Source organism: Zootoca vivipara, chromosome 9 (genome assembly GCF_965207765.1).
Source record: "Zootoca vivipara chromosome 9, rZooViv2.hap1.1, whole genome shotgun sequence".
NCBI classification, from domain to species: domain Eukaryota; kingdom Metazoa; phylum Chordata; class Lepidosauria; order Squamata; family Lacertidae; genus Zootoca; species Zootoca vivipara.
Genome location: NC_142592.1, coordinates 30,960,403 through 30,985,812, shown reverse-complemented (window position 1 = coordinate 30,985,812; position 25,410 = coordinate 30,960,403). Strand labels below are relative to the sequence as shown.

At 41.5% G+C, this 25,410-nt stretch overlaps 1 protein-coding gene across 7 annotated transcripts in view; it reads right to left on the bottom strand.

Moving 5' to 3' along the window:
* Positions 1-25,410, bottom strand: part of NAV3 (neuron navigator 3) — a 448,025-nt gene that overhangs the window by 117,054 nt on the left and 305,561 nt on the right. For all 7 annotated transcript variants that reach the window (XM_035127692.3, XM_088676973.1, XM_088676974.1 and 4 more), the window contains 3 exons: positions 23,847-23,986; positions 17,276-18,308; positions 7,459-7,574 (listed from right to left, as the gene is read on the bottom strand). In XM_035127692.3, coding sequence (XP_034983583.3) covers positions 7,459-7,574; positions 17,276-18,308; positions 23,847-23,986 — 1,289 coding nt within the window. The remainder of the gene's footprint in view (positions 1-7,458; positions 7,575-17,275; positions 18,309-23,846; positions 23,987-25,410) is intronic.

Below are 25,410 nucleotides of genomic sequence, written 5' to 3'. Positions count from 1 at the left end.
CCCACTCAGTCATGAAGCTCAAAAGGCAACATTGGGCCAGTCACTGCCTCTCAGCCTAACCTACATCACAGGGCTGCCATGAGGATACCAATAAGGAGGAGGACCATGTAAGTCACATTGATCTCCTTGCAGGAAAGGTAGGATATAAATGAATAAATAATAGTTGGGATTCAAAGATTCCACACCCAAATGTAATTGTTCTTACATTTTAGGAATGTGTGCATGCTTCTTGCAATGCACATTATGTTCAGGTCCTTTCTATAATTATTCAGTTCAGGTAATTCAGCCATGACCAATACATATACACCAGCCATACAAACATATTTTAACTCAGGAAAAGAGCCAACACAACATGTTAACACAACATGTTAACACAACATGTTACACAGCTGTTTTCTATTAATTTATTTTTAGACATTGCATTGAATATAGCCTATATATTCATACGTACACATTACAGAATACTTTTCCTTTTCCGCATGGCAGTTGCATTTGGACCACTCCAAGCAGATAATTTTAGAATCTGAACTAGGCCATACACTGCAATAGTCTCCTAGACCAACATAAATCTGTATCAAAAAGATGTTATGTGAGCATGTTCCAAGTACAATGTTTACAATGCAATTTCAGTAGAAAAAATGACCTTCTAAAACAAAAGCTACTTCCACAGAATGATCAATGTTTTGTAAAGCTGTTTCTTAAAAACAAATTTTACATGGAAGAATTCCAGGTTCATATCTACCTTTCCTCTACATCAGGTGGATAGATCATGAGGATATTTGAAAGAGTGTTGTGGTTACTGAGATTTTCTTAGTGTTAAACATTTTGGTCTAAAAGTCACAAGTTTGTGTAAAACAGTGAAAGTTCTTCATGTAGGTAATGGAGCAAAGGCCATATATATATATAAAAAAGGATATTGATTATTTACTTGAATGTTCTGTCACATAAGACATGACAAGACATGCAAACAGATTACAAGGACCACCTACGTTATCCACTCTCATTTGCAGAGAAGTGTAAGAGTATATAAACACACCTTCTGTTGCAACACATTGTGCCAACATTCAGCGCTAAAGAATGTTTTTAGTTTTACCATAGAATGCTTAGATTAAAATAATCAACACAATTAAATAACTACAACATTATTTTGCGACAATAATTCATAATGTTTCAGAGTTACGCGACCCTCAGCCTAACGAAACTGCTTAGATGTATGTAACACTCAGAGTGTGCTTTTCCCAACCAAGGCCTTCTGTTTCTGCTATGTCTAAATATGCTTTCATCTGCAAACGTCAAAAATAGGGCTTGAGGTACAGGCAGACCTATCACTGAAGGGATAAATGCAGACAAACAGGAGATGGATTTTCCCCCACAGGAGACAAAAGCAACATCTTCAAAATAAATGACAAAGATGATGATCCTTAGCGTAGCAGTTTCTTAGGTGTTCCCAGATCAATTACCTTCTCTGACTTAGCAGCAAGGGAATGCTAACTAGATCCTTTACCAAAACCTATCTTCACCATCCTTAAGCTTCAGAGGAGTTTTTTAAAAAACAAAGTCAAATAACATCCAATATACCTAAAAAAAAACAATTATGCAACCTCTTAAAAAACCGACACAATGATCGAAATACTAAACGTTACATTGCAGCTTCAGAAAACAGTATCAACCCTGGAGCCACAAACGTCCACTGTCTTCCAAGTGCCTGAAGGAAAACATAGCGATATAAACAGTATGCCACCATCAGCATGATGTTAGCACTGCTGATGGCAGTGGTACATATGTGCTAAAATAAAATAAAAAATACTAGGCTAAGGATAATGATGTTCTACGATTACTAAATTATTCTGTAAATCTCATTCTACTGAGAAAAAGCTGATTGTCAGATACTGACTGGTGAATCAGTGCAATTTTGCCCATGTTCAAAGCCAATCCTATAAAGAACAGATAATTTTCTTTGTGTGTGTGTTTTTTTTTTTTTGCATTTTAGTGGGTCTAATGCTTGTTTTGGATTAGCACAGTAGCACTGAAGCAGAAGGAGGCAAACAAAAAACAAAACAAAAAAACCAGAAATGTGGAGCACGGTATCATTTCAATTTTGAAAACCACTGAGGGGCAATTTAAGCATGATTGCCCCCACACAGAGGCTACTGATTAGCACTTACAGCACAGTGCCAACCTTACACCTGGCAAGAACAAGGTTTAAAAGGCTTTTAGTCTGCTGGTCTACACAAAGGCACCATCTATATGACAGTGCAACCACTTCCAGGGCTACACAACTCTAGAGTGCATCAAGCGCATGGGGTGAGAGCCTTTCAAATGTTACACCCACCACATGGAGAACTGTCACAGGACAGTGCTTTTTGGCAACCACTCAAGGAGAGAGCTATCAAACCCACTATGAGTGACCCCCACAAGCAATGACGTCTCCTGAGACACTTCCAGTACTGTGTATGATAAGATGTCAAATGGCTAACAATTTGCTAGCTGCTGTCCTTGCACATCAGATCATCAAAGCAGCAAAGAAACTGCAGGCGCCAAAGGATGGCAGCATAATAGACAAAAAACAACAAGTATCAACAGGTATCACTTGATGGACAATATTTCTAGGCTGATGAAATGTTATTGATATATGAAAACACCTGCCCCACAATTGAACCATCCTGAAACAATGGACTGCAGGTCTAGCATGTGGACATTTTCAGTCTGCTGTTATAGCCAATAATCATCCTGTTCAACAAATGCATGCAACATTTTATCCTTTTTTTCTTGCTCACATTGCTGTAAGGCAATTATGAGTGACACACACCTGCTTTTCTTTTCTTTTTTAGTATTTCCAATATACCATGAGAGGATAACTAAACTGTCACCATAAGCTCCTCAATCGAGTACCAGTGACATTCTGAAAAATGAGCCAGGAACTTCTCTGATCACACTCCTGTGCCCATTTCACCCTTCTGTGTCATTTTGGAGCAGAAATGTAAAACCCATTATGGTAAAAAGCCTAGCTATTTGCTTACCTATGTGTCCATCTGCCTGGTTATTTCTGCTAACTCCAATGTGGAGCATATACCATCTGTAGCAGCCCTACTGAAGCAGTTTTGTACGCATTTATTTTTACCTGGGGACCCAGGTGGCACTGTGGTTAAACCACTGAGCCTAGGGCTTGCTGATCAGAAGGTCGGCGGTTCGAATCCCTGTGACGGGGTGAGCTCCCGTTGCTTGGTCCCAGCTCCTGCCAACCTAGCAGTTCGAAAGCACATCAACATGCAAGTAGATAAATAGGAACCGCTACAGCGGGAAGGTAAACGGCGTTTCCATGTGCTGCTCTGGTTTGCCAGAAGCGGCTTTGTCATGCTGGCCACATGACCTGGAAGCTATACGCCGGCTCTCTCGGCCAATAATGCGAGATGAGCGCGCAACCCCAGAGTCGGTCACGACTTGACCTAATGGTCAGGGGTCCCTTTACCTTTATTTTTACCTGGGTATTTTGAGCTTGCGTATGCAAATTGACATGAGAAATTGACATGAACATGCACCATATTCAGAGGATCAGACAATGGGAGAAAGGGGAGGGCTACCTGTTTAGGATTAAAATGACACAGAGCAGGGTGGGGGGCACACAATAGTATTTGAATTCTGGACATTTAGACAAAGCTCACCAATGGCCTAAACAGCAAATATTTCACCTGCTTTAAACAAGCCAAATGTTTAACTCATATTCTGAGAATACTAAATCACCGTGCACAAAGCAGCATTTCTACTAGTGCAATCAAATGTTTTTCCCGCAGAAGAAAATTACCTGAAATTATGTCTGCTTTCAAAGAATGCTATTCATCAAGATTTTACTGGGGGGGGGGTTGAATTTGCTCCCTACCTCCCCTTCGGGAAGGAATGATGTACGCAGGGCGGACAGCATGCAGAGCTGACGGGAGTGTGGCTGTCTGCCTTATAAACTAGTCCTGTCCAATAATCCTGTCCTCTTTCCTTGCGGCATGCCTTTCCACCCATCGCTTGTCTAGTTACAGCTAGTTTCTCATAATGAGGGCTGATGAGTCCTAAATTAAGTGTTCGCCCCACACTCATCACTGCTGTGCTAAGTAGGTGATGCTGTTTTGGCCGATTGGCTTTGATCGCTTTCATAGTGGATAGTGAGACACCAGATAGGCAAATGCTTAATATTTGGTGAGCTCCTTGAGGCGCCGGTAGTGTGAAGGGTTGCTAACTCTCCAATCTGCTGGCCAGCTTAAGAGCATTCAGATATTGGCCCGTGGAGTTATTTTCTTGTTGAACAATGACCAGCAACAACAGAGGGAGCAAGCATGAGGTCCTTGGACTCCCTTTATGGCTGCCTATGATAGGCACCATTCCCTTAAGGCTGAGTCACCTTGAGCCAGATCAAAGTGTGGCCCAGATGGATGCTAAAATAAAAATGGTTCTAGCAGGCATCTAAAAGTAAAAGGTTCACAGATTAAAGCATTTAAGTAGGTGCATAGCATTATTGAAATCCTGAGCACCAGTTCTTTAAAGCTAAAACTCATAGCCACACACACCAAATGTCCCTAACATGGTAACTATATAGATGCTAAGGAAGGGGAGTTTGCTTCTCTAAAATTCTAAGGAATTTTAAGGAAGTCACCTGCAATCTACCATAAACTTTACAGCACCTGCTTTGCATGCACAAGTCCCAGGTTCAATCCCCAGCATCTCCAGGTAAGGATGGGAGAGACCTTGCCTGAAACCCTAGAGAGATGCTGCCAGCCATAAGGCAACTTCCTATGTTCCTATGATGTTTAAGTTGTGATTACATGATTGCACACATCAGTTCCAGATAGGCCACTATGTGGGCTTTACTGGGGCTCATGTGAGTTCGTGTGATTCCTCTAAGCCAGTGGTCTTCAACCCCCGGTCCACGGACCAGTAGCGGTCCGTGGATCAATTGGTACCGGGCCGCCTAAGGATCATTAAATACAATTAAATTAAAATTATTAAATCAAAACAATCTAAATAAAATATAAACAATAAACGCCCCCCCCTCAGCGGGCCACAGTAAAATTATCAAACGTTGACAGGTCCGCGGTGATAAAAAGGTTGGGGAGCACTGCTCTAAGCCACAGAATCATAGTCTTGTCTTTACTGAGAATATTGAAATGACAGTCTTTGCAGATAAATCTAACTGGTGTTGTGCTATAGCCACTAGGCATCCAGTAAACACTAGATTTTGGAAGGCATCCTCAACATGTGTTGCATGTGTTATTCAAAAGACAACCATATCCATGGATCACAGGGGGAAATGGGAAAATGTTCGACTAGGGGAGAGGAACTGGCTCTGTGGATCAATCGTAGTACACAGGGCAATTCTCTTCATATTTACTCAGGAGTATAAGTCCTACTGTGCCAGCAGAGCAAATTATTATCATTCAATGTTTGTATTAAAATAAAAGTCAAATATAAGAAGAAGCCAGCAACTGGTTTCTTTTATTAGGACAATGGCCTAGGAAACCACAAAAACAAATTGAAGATAATAGCTGGAAATGACATTTGAAAGTAAACTACAAGGAAGGGGAACCTGCTGCCTTTACATTCCTACTCAGCCTCAGCCAGCAAAGTCAATGATTAGGAATGATGGAGGGTGTAGTCCAACAACATCTGAAGAGCCACTGGTTCTCCATCCCTTTCATATTCCCTCTGGATCTGGAGATCTGATTTAGTTATCATGCCTTTGATGGACCATGCATTTGTCTAATCACCATTTGAAGCAATTGTAAGTCAGTGGTCACCATCATTTCTCATGTCAGCAAATTCCATTAGGTAATCAAGAACTTATTTTCCTCTTTCTCCTGAATCTATGGCCTTTAAACTGCTTCAAAAACTAATGTTAAGCAAAAGTGGGGAAAACATTTCTACCCACCTTTTCCACATCTATTATGGCCCATCTCAGTCCTTTCTTTTCTAAGATAAGGGAACAAAATGCTTTAGCCTTTCTTCAGATGGAAGGTACTCAGATAATTCACGATATTTTGGGGACATTACGGATTTATGTGTTTCTGCTATAGTAGGGCTACAACTGTATACTCAGAAGAGTACAGCAAGGATGAAGAACCTTTTTCAATCTGAAGGTGGCAAGGCTGTTGGAGACCACATTCAGCAGTGGGAAGGGGCACGGACACAGGCGGACACACACACACACACAAACACACACACACACACACACAAAAACCTTATATAGACACAGACAGACAACTATTACTCAGGGGAGGCATATATTAAATTCTTAGTAAGTCCAATTAAGTTTCACCTTACATTTTCTCCACAGACTATCTGTCCTGAATGTGCAAAAGGCAAAAAGACCCCAGTAGTTCCAGAAAATTACGAATATCATTGCTGACTGCAAGCCCTACCTTTCTGCTATTCAAAACCTCAAAAAGGGGGGGGGAGAGAAAGGCAACTGCACCTCAAAAACCGCATACATGCAATTGCAGAATAATGGATACTTATTACATATTTGCAAGGAACACAAGCCTGGCACTTTGCTGAGACATTTCCCCTTCTGTTTTGATTTCCGCAACAGATCTTTGTGAGGAAGGGGTACAATTGCACATGTTGTACAACATCATCACTTTGCCCCACTCTTCACCAGCTGTCTGATGAACAGTTGGTAGGTAGAAGGGGGGGGAAGGGGACTGAATGCAATCTGGCTGTTATCTGACGCTTGGGCCGAGTATTCCCCATCCCTGGTGTACAAATTAAAGCTCCTCCTGAACCAAAAGCTAGCATTGGGCAAAGACTGTTCAAAGGAAGTCCATCAGGGACCTTCTACTCTAGCCACATACAGTGGAGGCAATAAAATAGCCAGAAATGTCGGTTAAGATACTTCTAATTAACTTTAGAATGTCTCTTTGCTAAGTAAGATTTACATCTGAGTAAACTTTATAGAAGTATGCGAGTCACAGGGGAATCACAATTCAGCTCTCGATGATTACAGAACCTGCAATTTAATTCTACTTCCGCTTAACCAAGGGAACACAATGCTAAACAGATCTGATGTGGCAGAAACCTAAAAACCATGATTTAAAATTATTTTATTTTACTGAATTAATGATGTAAATCAATCTACCTATGATAATCCAAGAGTTCAAGGTTAGGGCCTAGACCAGGCTTCCTCAGACTCAGCCCTCCAGATGTTTTGGGACTACAATTCCCATCATCTCTGTCCACTGGTCCTGCTAACTAGGGATCATGAGAGTTGTAGGCCAAAAACATCTGGAGGGCCAAGTTTGAGGAAGCCTGGCCTAGACTGATCCGGGTACCCATGTAGATATATATACACAATTTGTAGTTTTTAAAACATTCTTTAGAATATTTGTATACAGTATTTTCTGCAAAGCATGTCCAAATTGGTTCATCCAAACTTCAAAATAAAGCAGCAAAAAATAAAATACTGTAGACATTACTCACCAGATATTTCCTCTAGGCATTGTTTTGCAGTTTTACTATATGCCAAATCCATTTTTGTAGGACTGATGCAGAAGTCAGCAGGTGGGAGAGAGGTACTGTCATTTTCTGAATGAGTTCTGAAATTAATCAAAGAGTTTCACTGTAACACCTATAATAATCATAGCATTAACTGCCAAGTCCATGAATGGCAGAGTGGCATACTCAAGAGCCAGATTCTGGAAATGTCATTAGCACCTCTCTTTTTCCTTTTTCTTTTTGCATAACTACCTAGTGCTAAACTCTTCATCAGGACAGATAAGATTACATCCATATGTTGCAAGGGAGGAAAGTTTACATCTTTTTATATCATATACAGTATAACCAGACAAGGTGTCAAGGACTAAATGTCTCTATCAAATTTCTCCTATAAGATGAAAGATTAGTAGGAAGTGAATGGGTACATTAATTTACTGGTTAGGACGTGCTTAGTTAACCAGCCACATGCTGGGAATGGCAAGTTTCTAAATGTTCTGCTGCTTTTGTGTCTCCGCTATAGAATTATAAAGGAAAGAAGCAAAACATTGCTGCCAAAGGCCAGCATTGAAAATAAACAAACCTTGGCTATGGCTCCTGGTTAAGGTGGGGAGAGCTTAATCATGAGTCCAGGTTAGGGTTAGGGTTAGTCAAACCATGGTTTAGCTGATGTATTACACTGAACTGAACCCAAGGGACATGGAAAGGAGAAAAGCAACTGCGATCTCCTCTCCAGATGCCAGCACAATTCCACAGTCCTGGTAAACTACAGCTGCCGCAGCCTCATCATAATATACACACCAAGCCAGACTCACTCCAGGTAGCTAGAAATGCTTTCATTTCTTGAGTTTCACAACCACCATACAATTATGTAATTTTTAAAATTACATATCATCAAAAACTACTGCTGATGTTAATACACGGATTTTTTTCCAACTGATGTCTCAATCCTCATATAGGTATTTAAAGGCAAAATAATAAGAAATGTGAGCTTCATGAGAGACAAAGAAAAGCAAAGCAAAACTGTTTTCAATGTCCCCTGCAAGTTGCGTGTAATAATAAATGATAAATTCACACCTCGGACAATCGAAAGGCATTGGTATTTGCTTCTTCTGAAAACCCAAGGATTACATTTAGTCTGATTCAGAGAACTAGCTTGTTTTGTGAGTATCTGGCACTTTTTTAGTGCCTGATAAAAACAGAGCACCCCTTGGAATGCATTTCTAAAAGCATGTCTTTTAGAAAATAACAACCTGTCAGCTCTTTTGCTATGTTTACTACTTCCAAGTTGCTTATCTAATGGGTTTATTCAAAAGCATGCTGAAATGGATGAGGAAGGACACCGCAGAGTAGAATGCATGATCCTGATAATATTTTTAAAATGTTTAAAAGAGCATCATAAACAGAAAATGACATCTGATAAAATATACTGCGCTTGCCTTCTGAATTTATTTTTTCAATTTTCTGAGAAATAGTGAAGGCAGATAAGTACTTTTTTCATGTTTGGCTTTGGCCAATGCAATTATTAATTTACATTAAACAAAGGTTTGGCAGCCATGACCTGAGGCAAATGGCCTAGTGCAGTTCTAATACTAAACAACGACTTAGTGTTGTGAGAATGAGCCAAGGAGAAACTCAAATTTCTGTGCCTCTGCTTTACTACTTCTTATTCTCCAAACCCATTGGTAAGGAGATTGAAAGAGCCCACCTTCAGTTTTGAATAAATCACAATATCTCATTAACTAAGAATTCAGGAAATTGTGGCTAGTTTAACAAACCAAAATCGAACTGTGGCTTCAGAGTCTAGTTTATTAACTAACCAAAATCAGAATAAACTACATTTTCCTGAGTTTGAATGTAACAGGAAACTGTGTTTTATTCAAAGCTGAAAGGGGAAGCATTCTTCTTCCCTCATATAAGCAGGAGGGATGGAGAGAGAGATAGCAAGCCTGAGGCTCACTGCAGAACAACTTTGGGAAACCAAACCATGTCTTTTGCGTCTGTACTGGCCCTCTATGTTTCAAAGTTCTTAGCTTGCGAGTTCTTGTTAACATAGACTCAAAGTATTGAGTTTCATAGATTAGAATGGGGTGACATATCTGTGGCCCTCCAAATGTTGCTGGTCAACAATCCCCATCAGCTTGAGCCAGCATTGCCAATGGTCAGAGATGATGGAAGAAAGAGTCCAGCAACATCCAACCTTGTGCTAGTGAGCTGTGTGCTGTTAGATCAGGCATCCCCAAACTGCGGCCCTCCAGATGTTTTGGCCTACAACTCCCATGATCCCTAGCTAACAGGACCAGTGGTCAGGGAAGATGGGAATTGTAGTCCAAAACATTTGGAGGGCCAAAGTTTGGGGGTGCCTGGGTTAGATGTTCTAAGCCGAGAAAGGCTCAGCTTAAGGAAAACTAGACATGATGCAAGCAATCCATGATTATGATCTTCTATTAGAAAAAAGAAAAAAAACAGCTGCAGAAATGTGACATTATGTGAGGAGGTGAACTATTTCCATGCTATTTTCTCTCAATTAAAATCTCAACCTCCTCCTGATGATTCTCTTTGTTCCACAGCGGAAAGTGTATGGATAACTATATGGTACCTTAAGCTTTCCCAATGGAACTCATGAAAAGCTCTAAAAGGTTAATTTTCATGGGGGAAATGTTTCCAAGGCACAGCAGTCCCAACCAGATTCACCTCCTCCCTGGCTGTTATTAATTTATACAAACACAATAGATCTTAATCACCATCTTCTGCATGATGTCTATTTTAGCTGTTAGAGGGCATAAACTTTCTGAGATGCAGTGCGCTCAACCTAACAGCGGCATACTGAGTACAGAGATAGCCTGCTGGGTTGGGAAGACTACAGTGGCTTCTTATGAAATATGTTCACTCTGATCACGTTGGAAAAGTCTCCATGTTTTTCTAACATATTTCATTTTTAATCCAGTTGACCCACCAAACTCAAAATGCCCATTTATCCAATTGACCGGCTAAGTTATATAAGAAAATAGACTACCTTCGGCTATGTTATCTTTCTGGTCTGTGTACTGCATTCTGCCCTCAATTAACCCCTCTAACTTAATGATTGTTCTTGCTAAATGAGGCTGCACTTAGCTGAGCACAGAAACCAAGTCATTGGATGTCTATCGTTAAAAGCCATTATTCTATGTCTGAACAAGCTTTCCCACAGATATCAAAGATTTCCTTAGCTATTCTCTGACATTCCAAAAGCCATACTATTAATATGCCTTATATAGGGTTTGACAGGTTTCACTGCTTCAGTTGCCCTGAATGAATTCCAATGATTATTTTATGTTAAGACTAGGGCATAATATCAATATATCACAGTGTTAAATATTAGGGTAAACAAAATCCAGATCACACTTTTGTACAATGAATTGAGAAATGTACAAAAGCTAAAATGGGAAAATAATCTTTTTTAATTTTTACCACCTACTTTAGCTCAAACTTGGCAGGCCATTATTAAATGTACCACTTCAGCAACTCTGCTTGAGCCAAAGATACAACCATGAAAATATCTGGGTTAAATACTTTGGACTGTTTGTTGCTGGAAATCTTAGTGCTAGCTTTGACTGGCAGAGTTTGGCCTCCTGCCACTTCAATTTCGCAACAATGAATGTAAATGACATAAACTGCTAATTCGCTCTTGTGCTCGTGCCTGTGATTTGCCATCTTAAGGACAGAGCAGCTTGTAATAAGCTTAGCATTATAATTCCTATGTTCACAGGCATACCAGAAGTGCTGCTAAGAAGCAGGTCTCGACTGAAAATGGTATTCAAATACTTTAGACAAAAGAGAAGCTGCTTTCAAGGAGAAAAGGTTCAAACTGGCACCTAGCATCTGCACTGCACTCACTTAGCCCACTTATCACTAAAGCGATATGCACTATAAAATAATACACTCCTCTCTCCAGAACTTCCCTCTCAAAACAGAATATTTGTTTCCTTTAGTGTGATTCATTGCATCAGTCTAATCGAAAACCGGTTGCCTGAAGAATACATCAATAAGGGGAGATGCAAGTGATGGATGAGTCTATAGTTTGGTCAACATTTTAAGGTGAACTAACTTAATTCACACCTCTCAAGCTTCTTTAAATCTTGCACTTCTCCAATTTTTTTGACCTAATTCTCAGTTCAAAAAATGGGCAAAATGTCATGGCAAGATCCTAAAGTTATTTTAAAGCCCCATTCATGTAAGATGTATTTTTTTTAAAGTAGATTTAGAGTGCATTAAATACACAAAAAGTGTGCATGCACACGAAAGCTCATACCTATGAAAAACTTAGTTGGTCTCTAAGGTGCTACTGGAAGGAATTTTTTTTTTAAATTGTACCAAAAATTAAGGCAGCCTTGGACTAGGGCAGTATAGTCATTACAAATCCACTAAGATGTGTCCATGCATACCAAAGTCATGTGTGGGATGTAAAGAGGGCTGGGGGGGAAAGGAATGACAACTCTTTTGCTGTTTATAAGAGGTTCCCTGCCTTGTCATCTAGAAGACATATTTTACTTGCCATAGGCTACTAGCAAAATAGTGGTTTACAAGCATGAACTAAGGATGTTTCCGTATATATGAGTATTAAAGCAGTTTTTGCTTAAATAAATTTGAAATGCAAATATGAAATTTATATCAGTATGCTCATTTGAATTACAAATGCATCTCTTCTGCATTAGCAACTTCAGATTTTCAGATAAACAGCATAAGAGAGGCTCGTGCTGATGTTCAGCCTCACAGAGAGTTTTGAACGGTTTGCTGGGACCAGGGAATGAAATACAGTGGTAACCTCTACTTACAAATTTAATGCGTTCCGAACGCACATTCGTAAGTTGAAAAAAATTGTAAGTCGAATCCCACAGAAATGCATTGGGAGAAAAAATTCGTAAGTCTAAGCAACCCTATCTAAAAATTCGTAAGTAGAAAAAATCCTATCTAAACCGCATCCAAGATGGCGGACGGAGCTCCGTTCGTAAGTAGAAACATTCGTAAGTAGAGTTATTCGTAAGTAGAGGTACCACTGTATTAGTACCCAGAATATCTCCAACAGCCTACTCTCTTATATTAAATGCTTTGAACTAAAAACGTATACAAATTCTGCTGATTTTTATCCTGGGAAAATTGAAGATACTGGTCACAAGGATCTAGGTGACCAGAGTCACCCAACCTCTCCACCCCTGGCCTCTTACACCAGATTATGTGTTTTTCAAGTGAGTGGAGATGTCATTCCATTCAGCTCTACTGGCCAAGCCAGCTGATGTCACCAGATGACACAAGCATCATTCCATTAGGGTTGAGCTCCCCGTTCTACTTGCTAAACATGTAGGTGGTAGGCCCATGGCGAGCTCCAAGGGCGGGGCTGAATGGAACTGGGATCCACGGAATCCAAAATAATAATAATATAATAATAATTTATTATTTATACCCCGCCCATCTGGCCGGGTTCCCCCAGCCACTCTGGGCGGCTTCCAAAAAAACAGAAATTCTAAAATACAGAAATCCCTAAACAGGGCTGCCTTGAGATGCCTTCTAAAGGTCTGGTAATTGTTCTCTTTGACCTCTAGTGGGAGGGCATTCCACAGGGTGGGTGCCACTACCGAGAAGGCCCTCTGCCTGGTTCCCTGTAACTTGGCTTCTCGTAATGAGGGAACCGCCAGAAGGCCCTCGGAGCTGGACCTAAGTGTCCGGGCAGAACGATGGGGGTGGAGACGCTCCTTCAGGTATACCGGACCGAGGCCATTTAGGGCTTTAAAGGTCAACACCAACACTTTGAATTGTGCTCGGAAACGTACTGGGAGCCAATGTAGGTCTTTTAGGACCGGTGTTATGTGATCTCGGCGGTGTTATGTGATCTCGGCGGCCGCTCCCAGTCACCAGTCTAGCTGCCGCATTCTGGATTAGTTGTAGTTTCCGTGTCACCTTCAAAGGTAGCCCCACGTAGAGCGCATTGCAGTAGTCCAAGCGAGAGATAACCAGAGCATGCACCACTCTGGAGAGACAGTCAGTGGGCAGGTAGGGACTCAGCCTGCGTACCAGATGGAGCTGATAAACAGCTGCCCTGGACACGGAGTTGACCTGTGCCTCCATGGACAGCTGTGAGTCTAAAATGACTCCCAGGCTGCGCACCTGGTCTTTCAGGGGCACAGTTACCCCATTCAGGACCAGAGAGTCCTCCACACCTGCCCGCCTCCTGTCCCCCACAAACAGTACTTCTGTCTTGTCAGGATTCAATCTCAATCTGTTAGCCGCCATCCATCCTCCAACCGCCTCCAAGCACTCACACAGGACCTTCACTGGTTCTGATTTAAAAGAGAGGTAGAGCTGGGTATCATCAGCATACTGATGGACACCCAGCCCAAACCCCCTGATGATCTCTCCCAGCGGCTGCATATAGATATTAAAAAGCATGGGGGAGAGGACAGAACCCTGAGGCACCCAGGTGAGAGCCCAGGGGTCTGAACACTCATCCCCCACCACCACTTTCTGAACACGGCCCAGGAGGAAGGAGCGGAACCACTGCATGACAGTGCCCCCAGCTCCCAAGCCCTCTAGACGGTCCAGAAGGATGTTATGGTCGATGGTGTCAAAAGCCGCTGAGAGATCCAGCAGAACAAGGAAACAGCTCTTACCTTTGTCCCTAGCCCGCCGGAGATCATCGACCAGTGCGACCAAGGCAGTTTCAGTCCCATGATGAGGCCTGAATCCTGACTGGAAGGGATCCAAATGGTCCGCTTCTTCCAGGCGTGCCTGGAGTTGTTCCGCAACCACTCGCTCAATCACCTTACCCAAGAATGGAAGATTTGAGACTGGGCGATAGTTGGCCATATTGGCCGGATCTAAAGATGGTTTTTTAAGAAGCGGTTTAATAACCGCCTCTTTCAGCGGGTCTGGGAAGGCTCCCTCATGGAGAGAAGCATTTACCAACCCGCGAAGCCCATCGCCCAGCCCTTCCTGGCTAGCTTTTATAAGCCAGGATGGGCAAGGATCAAGGAGACAGGTGGTTGGTTTCATTCGTCTAAGCAGCCTGTCCACATCCTCGGAGGTAACAGATTGAAATTGATCCCACAAAACTTGACTAGACAGGACTCTAGCACTCCCCCGCCCCGGCCCTGCTCCCACGGTGGAGTCTACCTCTTCCTGAATCTGAGCGACTTTATCTGCAAAAAACTTTGCAAAATCATGATCAGGAGATCATGTGGCCCGTACTGGGCCCGGATGGAGCAGGTGGTTCCGCTAAATTGCGAACCACCTGGAAGAGTCTCCTGCTGCTGTTTTCTGCAGATGCGATGGAGACGGTGAAGAAGGTCCTCTTCGCCGTCGCCATTGCCACTTGGTAGGCTCGAAGTTGAGCTCTAGCCCGTGTCCGGTCTGATTCAAAATGAGTTTTCCGCCACCGGCGCTCTAGCCGTCTCAACGACTGTTTCATTGCCCTCAGCGCCGGGGAAAACCACGGGGCTGTCCGGGCTCCATGCAATCTGAGAGGGCGCTTCGGAGCCAGACAGTCAATAGCGCTGGTTAACTCCGCATTCCAGCGGGCCACCAGGGAATCAGCTGAAAGGCCATCGACATGGGATAAAACATCCCCTACCACTCTTTGGAAGCCAATTGGATCCATTAAGTAGCGGGGGCGGACCATCCGAATCGGTCCCACCTCCCTGCAGAGGGGAAGGGTTGCGGAGAAGTTTGGTTGATGGCATTGAGGCTGATCCAGTGTGGGGTGGAGGGTAAGGACCAGGGGCAGAGGAAGGGGGGTGCGGTGGGGATGAATCACCCCGGGTGTCACAACTGAGGGGGTGACAAAATGCCAGCCGGCACTCACTGTAGGGCCTGCAGCGCGCCCGAGCCACGTGTCTCTCCTGGGAGTGATGTGGTGGATTGGGTGCCCACACGCTCCACTCTGCCCCAAACAGTCCACCCACCGACTCCCCTCTCAGCTGTAGGGTGGCTGAGTAGGAGGAGGCAGGCAGACTCCTCGGAGGCCCGGCGGAGTGTCCTACCCCAACTGGCCCCACCCCCGAGCGCAGGGCACATGCGCCACCCCAGGCACCTGATCGGCTTGCTCCACTGCTGGTAAGGACTGCAGCCTTAGAGAATGAGAGAAAGAAGAATATGCACCGGCCTGCAGAAATCAGGCTTTACTTTTTCAGTGCAGCCAAATGCAAGTTTAGTAGTAAACAGGTATAGTAGGGAGACCTTAGACATAAAGCCAGTGTGTGGAAAATCTCAGGTGCAAATCGGTGGTCAGCATGAGGATAGCCCACGGGGTAGCCATAGGCAAACTGTAAAGCAGGATAAAATTTGCAAGGATAAGATGAAAGATAAACTGATATAAGCCATGAGCTTCTTAGAGGAAAGGGAGGGTAATACATAACAGCAGAATGTAATCACCTATCTTTTTTATTTTCTAAGGTGCCCCACTTGGTTGTCATAATAATAGTTATTTATTACTATTAATATAGTCACCACTATTATTTTCATACCCTTTTATGCTAACTATTTCAAAACCTGTAACCCATCAAAGACTCCCATACATATCAGCATACAGAATCTACAAGTTAATCTTTTGCTGACGAAAACAGTTATTCAACTTAAATATTTCCCATGAAAACTGTGTGTTGGCTTCTTTAAAAAGCTTGAAACAGAACTTCATCCTTGCGAGTTTCCATTTCACGGAAGATCTAACTTTAAAATCCTTAGCTACAACTTCTGTTTGTGGAAAACTGTGGACTGAAAAAGGTACTGGTACATGAGGCAGGAAGGTGCTCACAGGCCTGTGAGTTTTACTTCTAAATGCAGCACCAAGAAAGGATAACCTCACATGTAACACTGGAAGCCACATGGGCCCACTTGTTTCTGTGCTGCTCATTGCATGATAGATAGAAAGAACTATCCAATCCAAAAATCATGTTGTTTTTAAATCTGCCTCCGTATCTGTTGCTGAGGTACTGCAACAGCATATCTATCCTTCCCTGATCTGAGATCCCAAACTTTCAATGTTTTTAATTTAAGAACAAAACAGCACGGCTTCTAGTCAGGGTGGAATTGATTTCATTTAAGTAAGACTTGATTTAAATCTTTTAGAGAAAGACTAATTCTTGCTGGTATAATCTTAGTAGTTGCAACCAGATGAAGGTTTCATTTTCGGAATAATAAATTTTCAGAGTAGCTTTTACAGTCCTATAAAAAATTACTGAATCGGTTATACTATTAGAAATACATAAACTGATAATTGTGAAATTATTGTGAGGTTTAATAAGTTAACTGTTTATATTTGGACAACTTTTCTGCTGTACTTTATTGGAAGTACATTTCCTTAGTAACAATTTAAACAATTTATTTAACTAAAACAATAACATTATAGCATTATATGTATCCATGTTTGTTAACTGATGTGGTTAAACAATTAGATTGAGTTTTAGCACACATGAAAAACTTAAAACAAATCCTTATTTCCTGATTCATAGCCTTTGGACTATAATGTAACTTAAATAGAAAACTATCTTTAGCAAGATTTTTAATAGACCAATCTTTTGGTAACTGTTACCAAAAGATTGGTCTATTAAAAATCTTGCTAAAGATAGTTCTGAATGGAATAGACCAGGGGAGAATCTCCCATGATTAACTTTTCTTAAGATGGTATTGCTGTGCGATCAGGGTTTTTTGCCATTGTTTTAAGCAAATGCATTTTCTAAAATAATTAAATATATGGTGAAATATATTCAAATAAAACCACTTCTTTGGGGAAAAATTAGCTTGCCACAGTTACAGAAAAAGTAGAAACTCATCTTACCTATAAATAAATGGTGCTACTGTGGCTGTATTTGGGTGGCTGTATTGCTGTTGCTGAGGAAGTTGCACAATGCTGCTTCCTGGTGCTTGGCCACTAGTTGCAGCAATGGAAAGAGCAGCAGATGAACTAGGGGTAAGAGCCGTACTCAATTCCTTTCCTTCAGAAGAGGGAAGACCAGAAGGACTGTATGCTTTCTCATTACCTTGCAATTTTGATGTTGACTGGGGTTGGTTACCCTTTGCACTCCTCAATTTTTCCGCCTCTTTACTTCCTGAACATGCAGATGAAGTACTTTGCTTTGATGTCGGTACTTTTGATCCAGGTTTTGGTATACCACTAGATGAAGGTATTAGACTTTCCTTCTTGGCTGACGCAGCCTTGTTCCCCTTGGGGATCAGGCTTGCAATTTTTGAGGTCTTTTTTGCAGGTGTCTCCGTGGCCTGGTCCTTCTCTTCCTTCACCGCCTTCTCAGTGCAAACTTTGTTTTTGTCCCTGCTCTTTTCCTCTTTGTCCTTTGGCTGTAGCAAAGACTTTTTATTGCTGAGATTTTTGCTTCCAGCTTTTGGAGGGGTTAGTTTAGGTGATATTTTAGGGCTGTTGCTGCTGGTGGAGCCACCACTGTTGAGGCCACCACTGAAGCCATCCATTTCGCCACAGTCTAAAAAGCCTTCTTCGTCTCTCCCGCTGTCGCTGGGACCTGAACTGGATGACAAGGGAGGCCGCAAGACAGTCCTAGCATTAACCAACTTGAATTTCTCTAACATGGATTTCTGCCCAGATGAAGGAGTTTTGGGCCCTTCAGAAAGGGGTGGCTTAAGCCTATCTGAAGGTGGCGTAGGAGAGGTTGCGGGACTGGGCTGTTTGACAGACAGCATGGTAGAGGTGGCACTGTGTTTGACATTCATGGATTTGCTGCGCCAAGGCTTGCTGGCACTTGGAGAGGGGATGGCAGAGACCAGCTGCTGCCCAGTGCTGGTGGGATGCTGTACATTTCCATTCATGCCTGCAGATGGATGAGGACCTTTGGGTGATTCTGGTTTTGAAAGAGAAAAACACAAGGGCATTAAAGTTGCAGAGCTTCCCAAATTATGCATTCCAAATGATGATGATTTAAACTTGTATACTGCCCTATACCCACAGGTTTCAGGGCAGTTCTAACGTAAAACCACAATATAAAAACACACAATACATAATAAAAACAAAAACAATCCAATAAATTTTCAATTAGTTGCACAACTGAAAGCATCATGGGAACTGAGCCTTCTGAAATATGTTCCCATTGCCCTAGTTTAAATATGCAAGCCTACCCTCTTATCGTTTCTCTAAACTTGTCAGAAACTTAAGTACAGAAATACCTTTTGATTGCTTAAATTATTTTCCTCACAAATCATGCATTATAATTGCTGTTTTATGCTCAGCAAAAAGCGTTTTGGATGGGAGCAAGCTTCAGCCGCCCACGTATTAACAGGACCTCCAGATTACAAAAGGATATGGCACTGGGCTGGTGGGTAAAGGGAAGAGGAACATGAATCTTTAATTATTTCCTTAAAATATAATAATGGATGAAACTAACAGCCCTGTCCTACGTAGAAGCCACTGTGCTAGTGAGAAAGTGTATAATTCCATGCTGCAAACAGATTCAGAATACTGTCCTGGAACAGAAACCTAGGGTGATAACAGTGAGAAGGATAACAGGAGGAATGAAGCAAGATCTGAAATAATACTCTTATTGTGACATGCTAGAGGCCCTTTTGGCCACTATAGTAGAGTCACCAAGGTCTGCACAAACCTAGGTATCTGATTCAATGGGATTGAAAGTGACAGACAGCACAGTATGATAGCTCTGCCCCATTTACCTCACGTAGGATCCCTCTAGCTATGTCGGCACCAGCCATTTCCACCTGCACAGTCACATCCATCAAATCGGGGGTAAATGAAGGCTGACACTGAATGCTCTCTGGCCTGGTTAGATTAAGGTTACCAATACCTGGTATAAAAAATTCACCCCTGTGACCTTAACAGCAGCATGGAGGTATGGCATTCAGCAGGTGCATTTTATCTCGGGGCTTTAGCTCTATGACATGACTACTAAAGACATAAGGGCTCCCATGGGCAACATGGAGGAAATATCAGAAAGGTCAGGTGTAGGATTTTGTATGCAAAAGGAGCTACACCAGAAATATTTGTAAGACAGAGGATAAGGGGAATAAATGAAGCTGAGTTGATAGAACCAAGCACAGTATGGAAGTAAAGGAATAGCAGCGATGGCACCATTCATACAAGGGTCTTGTTGCTGTTTTCAGTCATTTACCCAACAAATATATTGGTGGAATTGAATCTCAGTCATTAAAAAGGACAGGGCTCGAAGTAACCTGAGCAAATGGTATCACTATAAATTAAATAAAGGGAACAACTGAATTGAATCACAACAAGATTGAAATTTCCACAGGCCTCAAGCTTGAAAAGGACTGAGATAATTTAACTCCCATGTTTCTTTCTAATACTGATCACGCTGAAAAGCTCCAAGACTGAAGTGCTTAACAATACAGTACAGTGAATTCAGTATGTGACATGACCTGATCTCCACCATGTGGACTGATGCGTAGATTGGAATGTAAGTAGCCTTTGAATGTTGCTCTCTGCTCAAAAACTGTGCCAACATGCATTTGACCATGCATACTTCAAAATAAAATATGTTTAGAATTCCAGACACTGAGATACAGTATGCATTTATCTATGTATTTGGTCATGATATACGTGTTATAAGTTTGTGTGTAAATACAAATTTAAAATTCAGATTTTTGCGCAGATTATTTTAAAGCGTTATCAGATCCATGTAGAAATGGTGCAAAGAAGACGTTAGTGAACACAAAACAGTCCTACATACAGGAAAACATAGGGGTAGATTCAATGGTGTTCCTAAGATGGCAGTAACACTCCTGTCAGCAGAACAGGGAGGGAAGTATTTTTTTTATGATTCCCCCCTCCTTTTCACAACTCTGATGACTCCCCATAACCTGGTCCAGGGGGTTGGGAGACCCTGCAGAGAAGATGCAGAGGTAAATGCAGGGGAAAGTGAAAAATTGCTTTGCTCCCGATTCTGCAGATGGAAGCCTCACAGTCAACTGAGCGACACCACTGGATACAATCCATGCTTCCCATTCACTTTAGTATGTTTTAAATAATTAGGAAGGCTGCCCCATAAAGCCAAGGACAGTGGTAGTATCTGAGCAATCTAAAGCTTTGGAGTACAGTGGTACCTTGACTTACGAACGACTCAACAACCGAATTTTTTTACTTACGAATGGGGCAAATGGCCACACGCTTACGAATTTCTCGACATCCGAACGGAAACCATGGTGGTTTTAGATAGGGTTTTTTCGACTTATGAATTTTTAGATGGGGTTGCTTCGACTTACGCATTTTTCCGTTTCCAATGCATTCCTATGGGAAATCGCGTTTCCAATGGCGCTTTTCGACTTACAAATTTTTCGACCTACGAAGGTGCCTTCAGAATCGAGGCACCACTGAACTTTGGCTGTAATCTCACATGTGTGGTCTTAATAAAGAAAGTTCTCTGATCTGTATCTGGACGTGTGTGTGTGTGTGTGTGTTTTCGGTCCCGTCTCCCACCCCACCCCACCCAGTTTTGTGACATAGCCATCAAAATGTTACAAAAGAGCACTGCAAAGGAACACACCAGTGACAATGTTTAGGATAACTGATTTAGATTCAAATGATAGAACATAGAGCCTTCTGGATGCAAAGCCTAAGGTCCTTCCCCAGCATCTCTGGTACCAAAATTAGGAAAGACTCCTGCCCGAGGCCCCTATTATTTAAGAATAGACAAACCTGGCCTTGACAGGCCGCTGGCCTTGACTGAAGACCAAACTATACATTATGGTAAACATGAAGGCTGACGTACTGAAAGTAGCATCCACATCAATGTTTCTAACCCTCATAGAAAAATCCTGCAGAACAGCTGCTTTTTGCATTGAGAGGAAAGCCAAAGTCCATCTGCACTGGTACCTGTGGCAGCATCTCTCCCAGTGCAAACAAAACCTTTGGGTGAGGAGTGTGCAAGGAGTTAAAAAACCTACCCCGCTCATCATAGCCCTGATCTTGATCACACACACCCATTGCTGTTATTTAAAGTAGGGGGGGGGGATAAGTACAAAAGGCAAAACTAGACATTTATTGTTTCCTATGTGAACGTAATTTGGTTTTGAATAAACCAAGCTAATTTGGAAAACAAAGCAAAGATTTGGGAAAAGGAAATGTGAAATAGTGATTACTCTATAGAAAACCACCAGTTATGTTTGCCCAACCACTGTACATAATTTAATTATTTAGATCACTTTTCCAGTTAGCTAAAATGGATTTAAAGCATGGATTTGTGCTATTTAGTTCCACAATATGTCAAAGGAAATACTCTTTCTGTATATGTAGTTAATGGTTTCTATTTGGAGCCCGTTACACAAATGGAAAAGCAAGCCTGAGGACCCAACAAAATAATCTGAGAATAATAGTTTGAAAATAAATTGTAGCAGGATTTTTATGTCCTGAAAGCAGAGATTATACAACATTCTGCTTTTGCACATTAAATCATATTTGTATATAGCTTAGTGAATCAGTGATTAGCTTCACCAAGAACCTACCAGGACTCCCAGTTCAGTCTTCAAAATATTAGACTTACATAGAGGGGCAGGAGTGTGCATTCGAGGAAACTCCATCCTCAATTCCCCAGCACCACAAATGTGGTGAAACATTCATGCCTCATCAGGATTTTCAGTTGTGTGGAGGCTTCTAAGCATCTTCCATCAAACACACACAGAAGCTTCTCTCAATTTTTTAAATTCAATGCACAAAGCTCTGAGAGAAGCCCTCACTGAAGGGGAAAATTAGGGTAGCACTTATATTTGAAACCACTTTTTAGGAACCACTTTGTTCAGGAAAATGTTTTCTTTTCCCGGTTACAGTTTGCCTTCTTTTTCAGGTTCAGCAACTCTGCAGATTGGGTTATAGAAAATGTCTGCAGGTTGCTCTAATTCAGGCATCCCCAAACTGCGGCCCTCCAGATGTTTTGGCCTACAACTCCCATGATCCCTAGCTAAGAGGACCAGTGGTCTGGGATGATGGGAATTGTAGTCCAAAACATATGGAGGGCCAAAGTTTGGGAATGCCTGCTCTAATTCAATAGCCAAGTGTCCCTGTAGTCCATCTACTGCAAATGTATTCCTACAGTAGTAGTAATGGGATTGATTTTGGCAAATAATATTAACCTTTAAGAGAAACTTTTGATGCAAGCTTAATTGTACAGTTACTCAGCACAAACAGCATGGATTATAAATATGAAACCCATAAATTATCATGAGATCTGAAGCATTTTGAAGATTCTCTCATGGCATAAAGGAACAATCAAATCATGGATAGTCATGCAAATTACAACCAACTGTTTTCCTTTAAGTCCTTTGCTGCTCTCCTGATAAATGCTTCTGTTTAATTTTAAAGCCCACGATTAACCTAGCAATCAAAATGCATTACCTCTAAAGTATTATTAAGATCGCTTTACAACAGTAATTATTACGTAGGTTAACAAACATGATGCAACATTGTCTAAACCAGGGCTTGTCAACCTGGTCCCTACCACCCACTAGTGGGCGTTTCAGGATTCTAGGTGGGCGGTAGGGGGTTCTATGGCACAAGCTGAATCCTCCTTCCATCGAGCGCTGGTGGGTGGTAAGGAAATTTTACCATCAAGAAAGATGCATTAGTGGGCGGTAGGTATAAAAAGGTTGACTACCCCTTGTCTAAACAATGCTCCATAGGCATCAAATTCTCTTACCTATGAAGTGGATCATAAACCATATTGAGTCATACCACTACCCCAAATAGGTAGAGAATAACAGATTGAACGTGATGATACGTAGTGATGATGAAATGTTAATATTGCTTAAAGAAACATCCTTAGAGAAAGATACCACAATAAAACTTGCTTGGTACCGAAATTCGCAATGCCTATGTGAATTAATTCCTCCCCCACATCTAACTCATCACTGATGCTCATTCAGTGACATCTACTCCCACCTTGTGGTAAAGCTGCTCCACATTACTTTATTTATATGAAAGAATGATATTCTCAAAAGGAGAAGGTATATAATTTACCACAAGTGGGGAAGAGATGCTACCGATAAAGTATCATCCTTGATACAGGATGCTTTAAGACTACATTCAACACTGAGCCATCACCGAGGGTCAGATTTTATCTTTTTTTATTATTAAAGATTTTCTTGTGTCAGATTTTATGAAGTTTCCACTGCTTAGGATTGAAATCTACCCCCAAAAAAACAGCTGCTGAAAATTTATATATATCCAACTGCAGCTCAAAACATTAAGACATCTTTTGCCAGAAACAGAAGGATTCTCAGAGCCCTATTGAATACTCAACAATTATATTCTACTTATACCTCAAAATTAGTATTTTAAACATTTCATCTTTTTTTTCCTGACTTGTGTAGAACCTTTGCAGATTTGTATGCTCAGTAAGCCTGGAATCCATTCAAACACTTACCTTTTTCATTTCCATTTGCATATTGTGGAGGCTTGTTTTTGTCAATGCTATTAAAGCTCTGACTTCTCCGATTTAAATTTGAGGCTCCCTGGACTTTGGTACTGCTGCCTGCAGCTGGCACCCTTGAGGGTCCGGGAAGCCTAGAATAGCACAGTCAGAAATGAATTTCTTGCAAGTGCATATGAGACAGTTAACTTTTCAGTTGCAGTATAAATTCACAGAGCTGATCAACAATGGTTTTAAGGAAGGTAAAGACAAGGAACAACAACATAATTAATGGTTAGTTAGACTATGGACAAAAGGACCACCTTAAATGGTACAAAAGAGGGAAAATATGATATACACAGTCAGAGACAAACATATAAGGATCCTTTGCATTTTCCATTTACAGTACACTGCAAAAAAGATTCACCCATGATTTTCCAGGAGCCATACAACCGTTTTATTCAAATAGTTCAGTTCCATATATTTCTAAGATAAATATAACAAAGCTAAAACAACCCATGGAATACAGTCTAGTGGAAATATATACTCTAGACACGGTTTTGTAAATAAGCACTGTGCTCCACAATGAGTGCTTTATTTCTTCTTTTGTTCCAGAAACTCAGATATCTGCAGAAGGCATTAGATGGTAAGATGAGAAATTCAACATTTTTTATTGCTCACATCTTCATTACTTCAAATGAAAACTCTTCATTTAAAGAGATCTGCTCAGGCTACATATTTCACTTGTTGGTATTTGCTGCCACCATCTGAAATATCCTGGGTATCAGAGTTAACAATAAAGATGCCACTGCCTGCAATAAGTACAGACCCACATTGTAATTATTCTGATTTGATTGTCTGGTGTGGAGATTAAGCAGTGTTGAGTTGCCTTAAAAGCTGCCGATAAAAATAAATTGCTCTAGTTCAATGCACACAATTGGTACCTCAACAGACTTAAGGACAGGTTAAATCAGGATTGTGAACGTTACCTAGAAGCAGGTGTTACTAGTTTAGGATATTTCAAACATTTGCATTGTGAAATGCTAATAGCTGCCACAGGGGGAGAAAAGAGAGAAAATGGTAGAAGAAAATGAAAGGGCTTTGCTTACTATACTGGCACATCAAGACAGCATATTTCAATATGAAACTGCAGTTGTTTAACAACTATCTATCTAAGCAGGTCACCACTTTGTGAAGTAGGCAACTGGAAAATTGTGGTGTTAGATGTCTAATAATTCATGTTACTTTTTAGTTTATTCTGGCTGTTGGCCTGTTCCTTTGGAGTCTGCACTTAGCAGATCTAAGCATACAAAACTTTTATCATGGTGTATAAAATCCAGATAAGACTGGGGCACTGTTAGTGAGCGGTTCCCTAGACCTCTGAGGGCACCAGTGCGTAACTTAGGGGTACTTCTGGATCCTTTGCTGTCAACTTTAACTGGTGTCCCAGCTGTGCCCCTATCTGGACGGGGATAGCCTAACGCCTGTTGTCTATGCTCACGTAACCGCTAGGTTGGATTACTGCAACACCTTAAATGCAGGGCTTTATTTCAGCTGGAAGTCAGTGGAACTCAGTTCC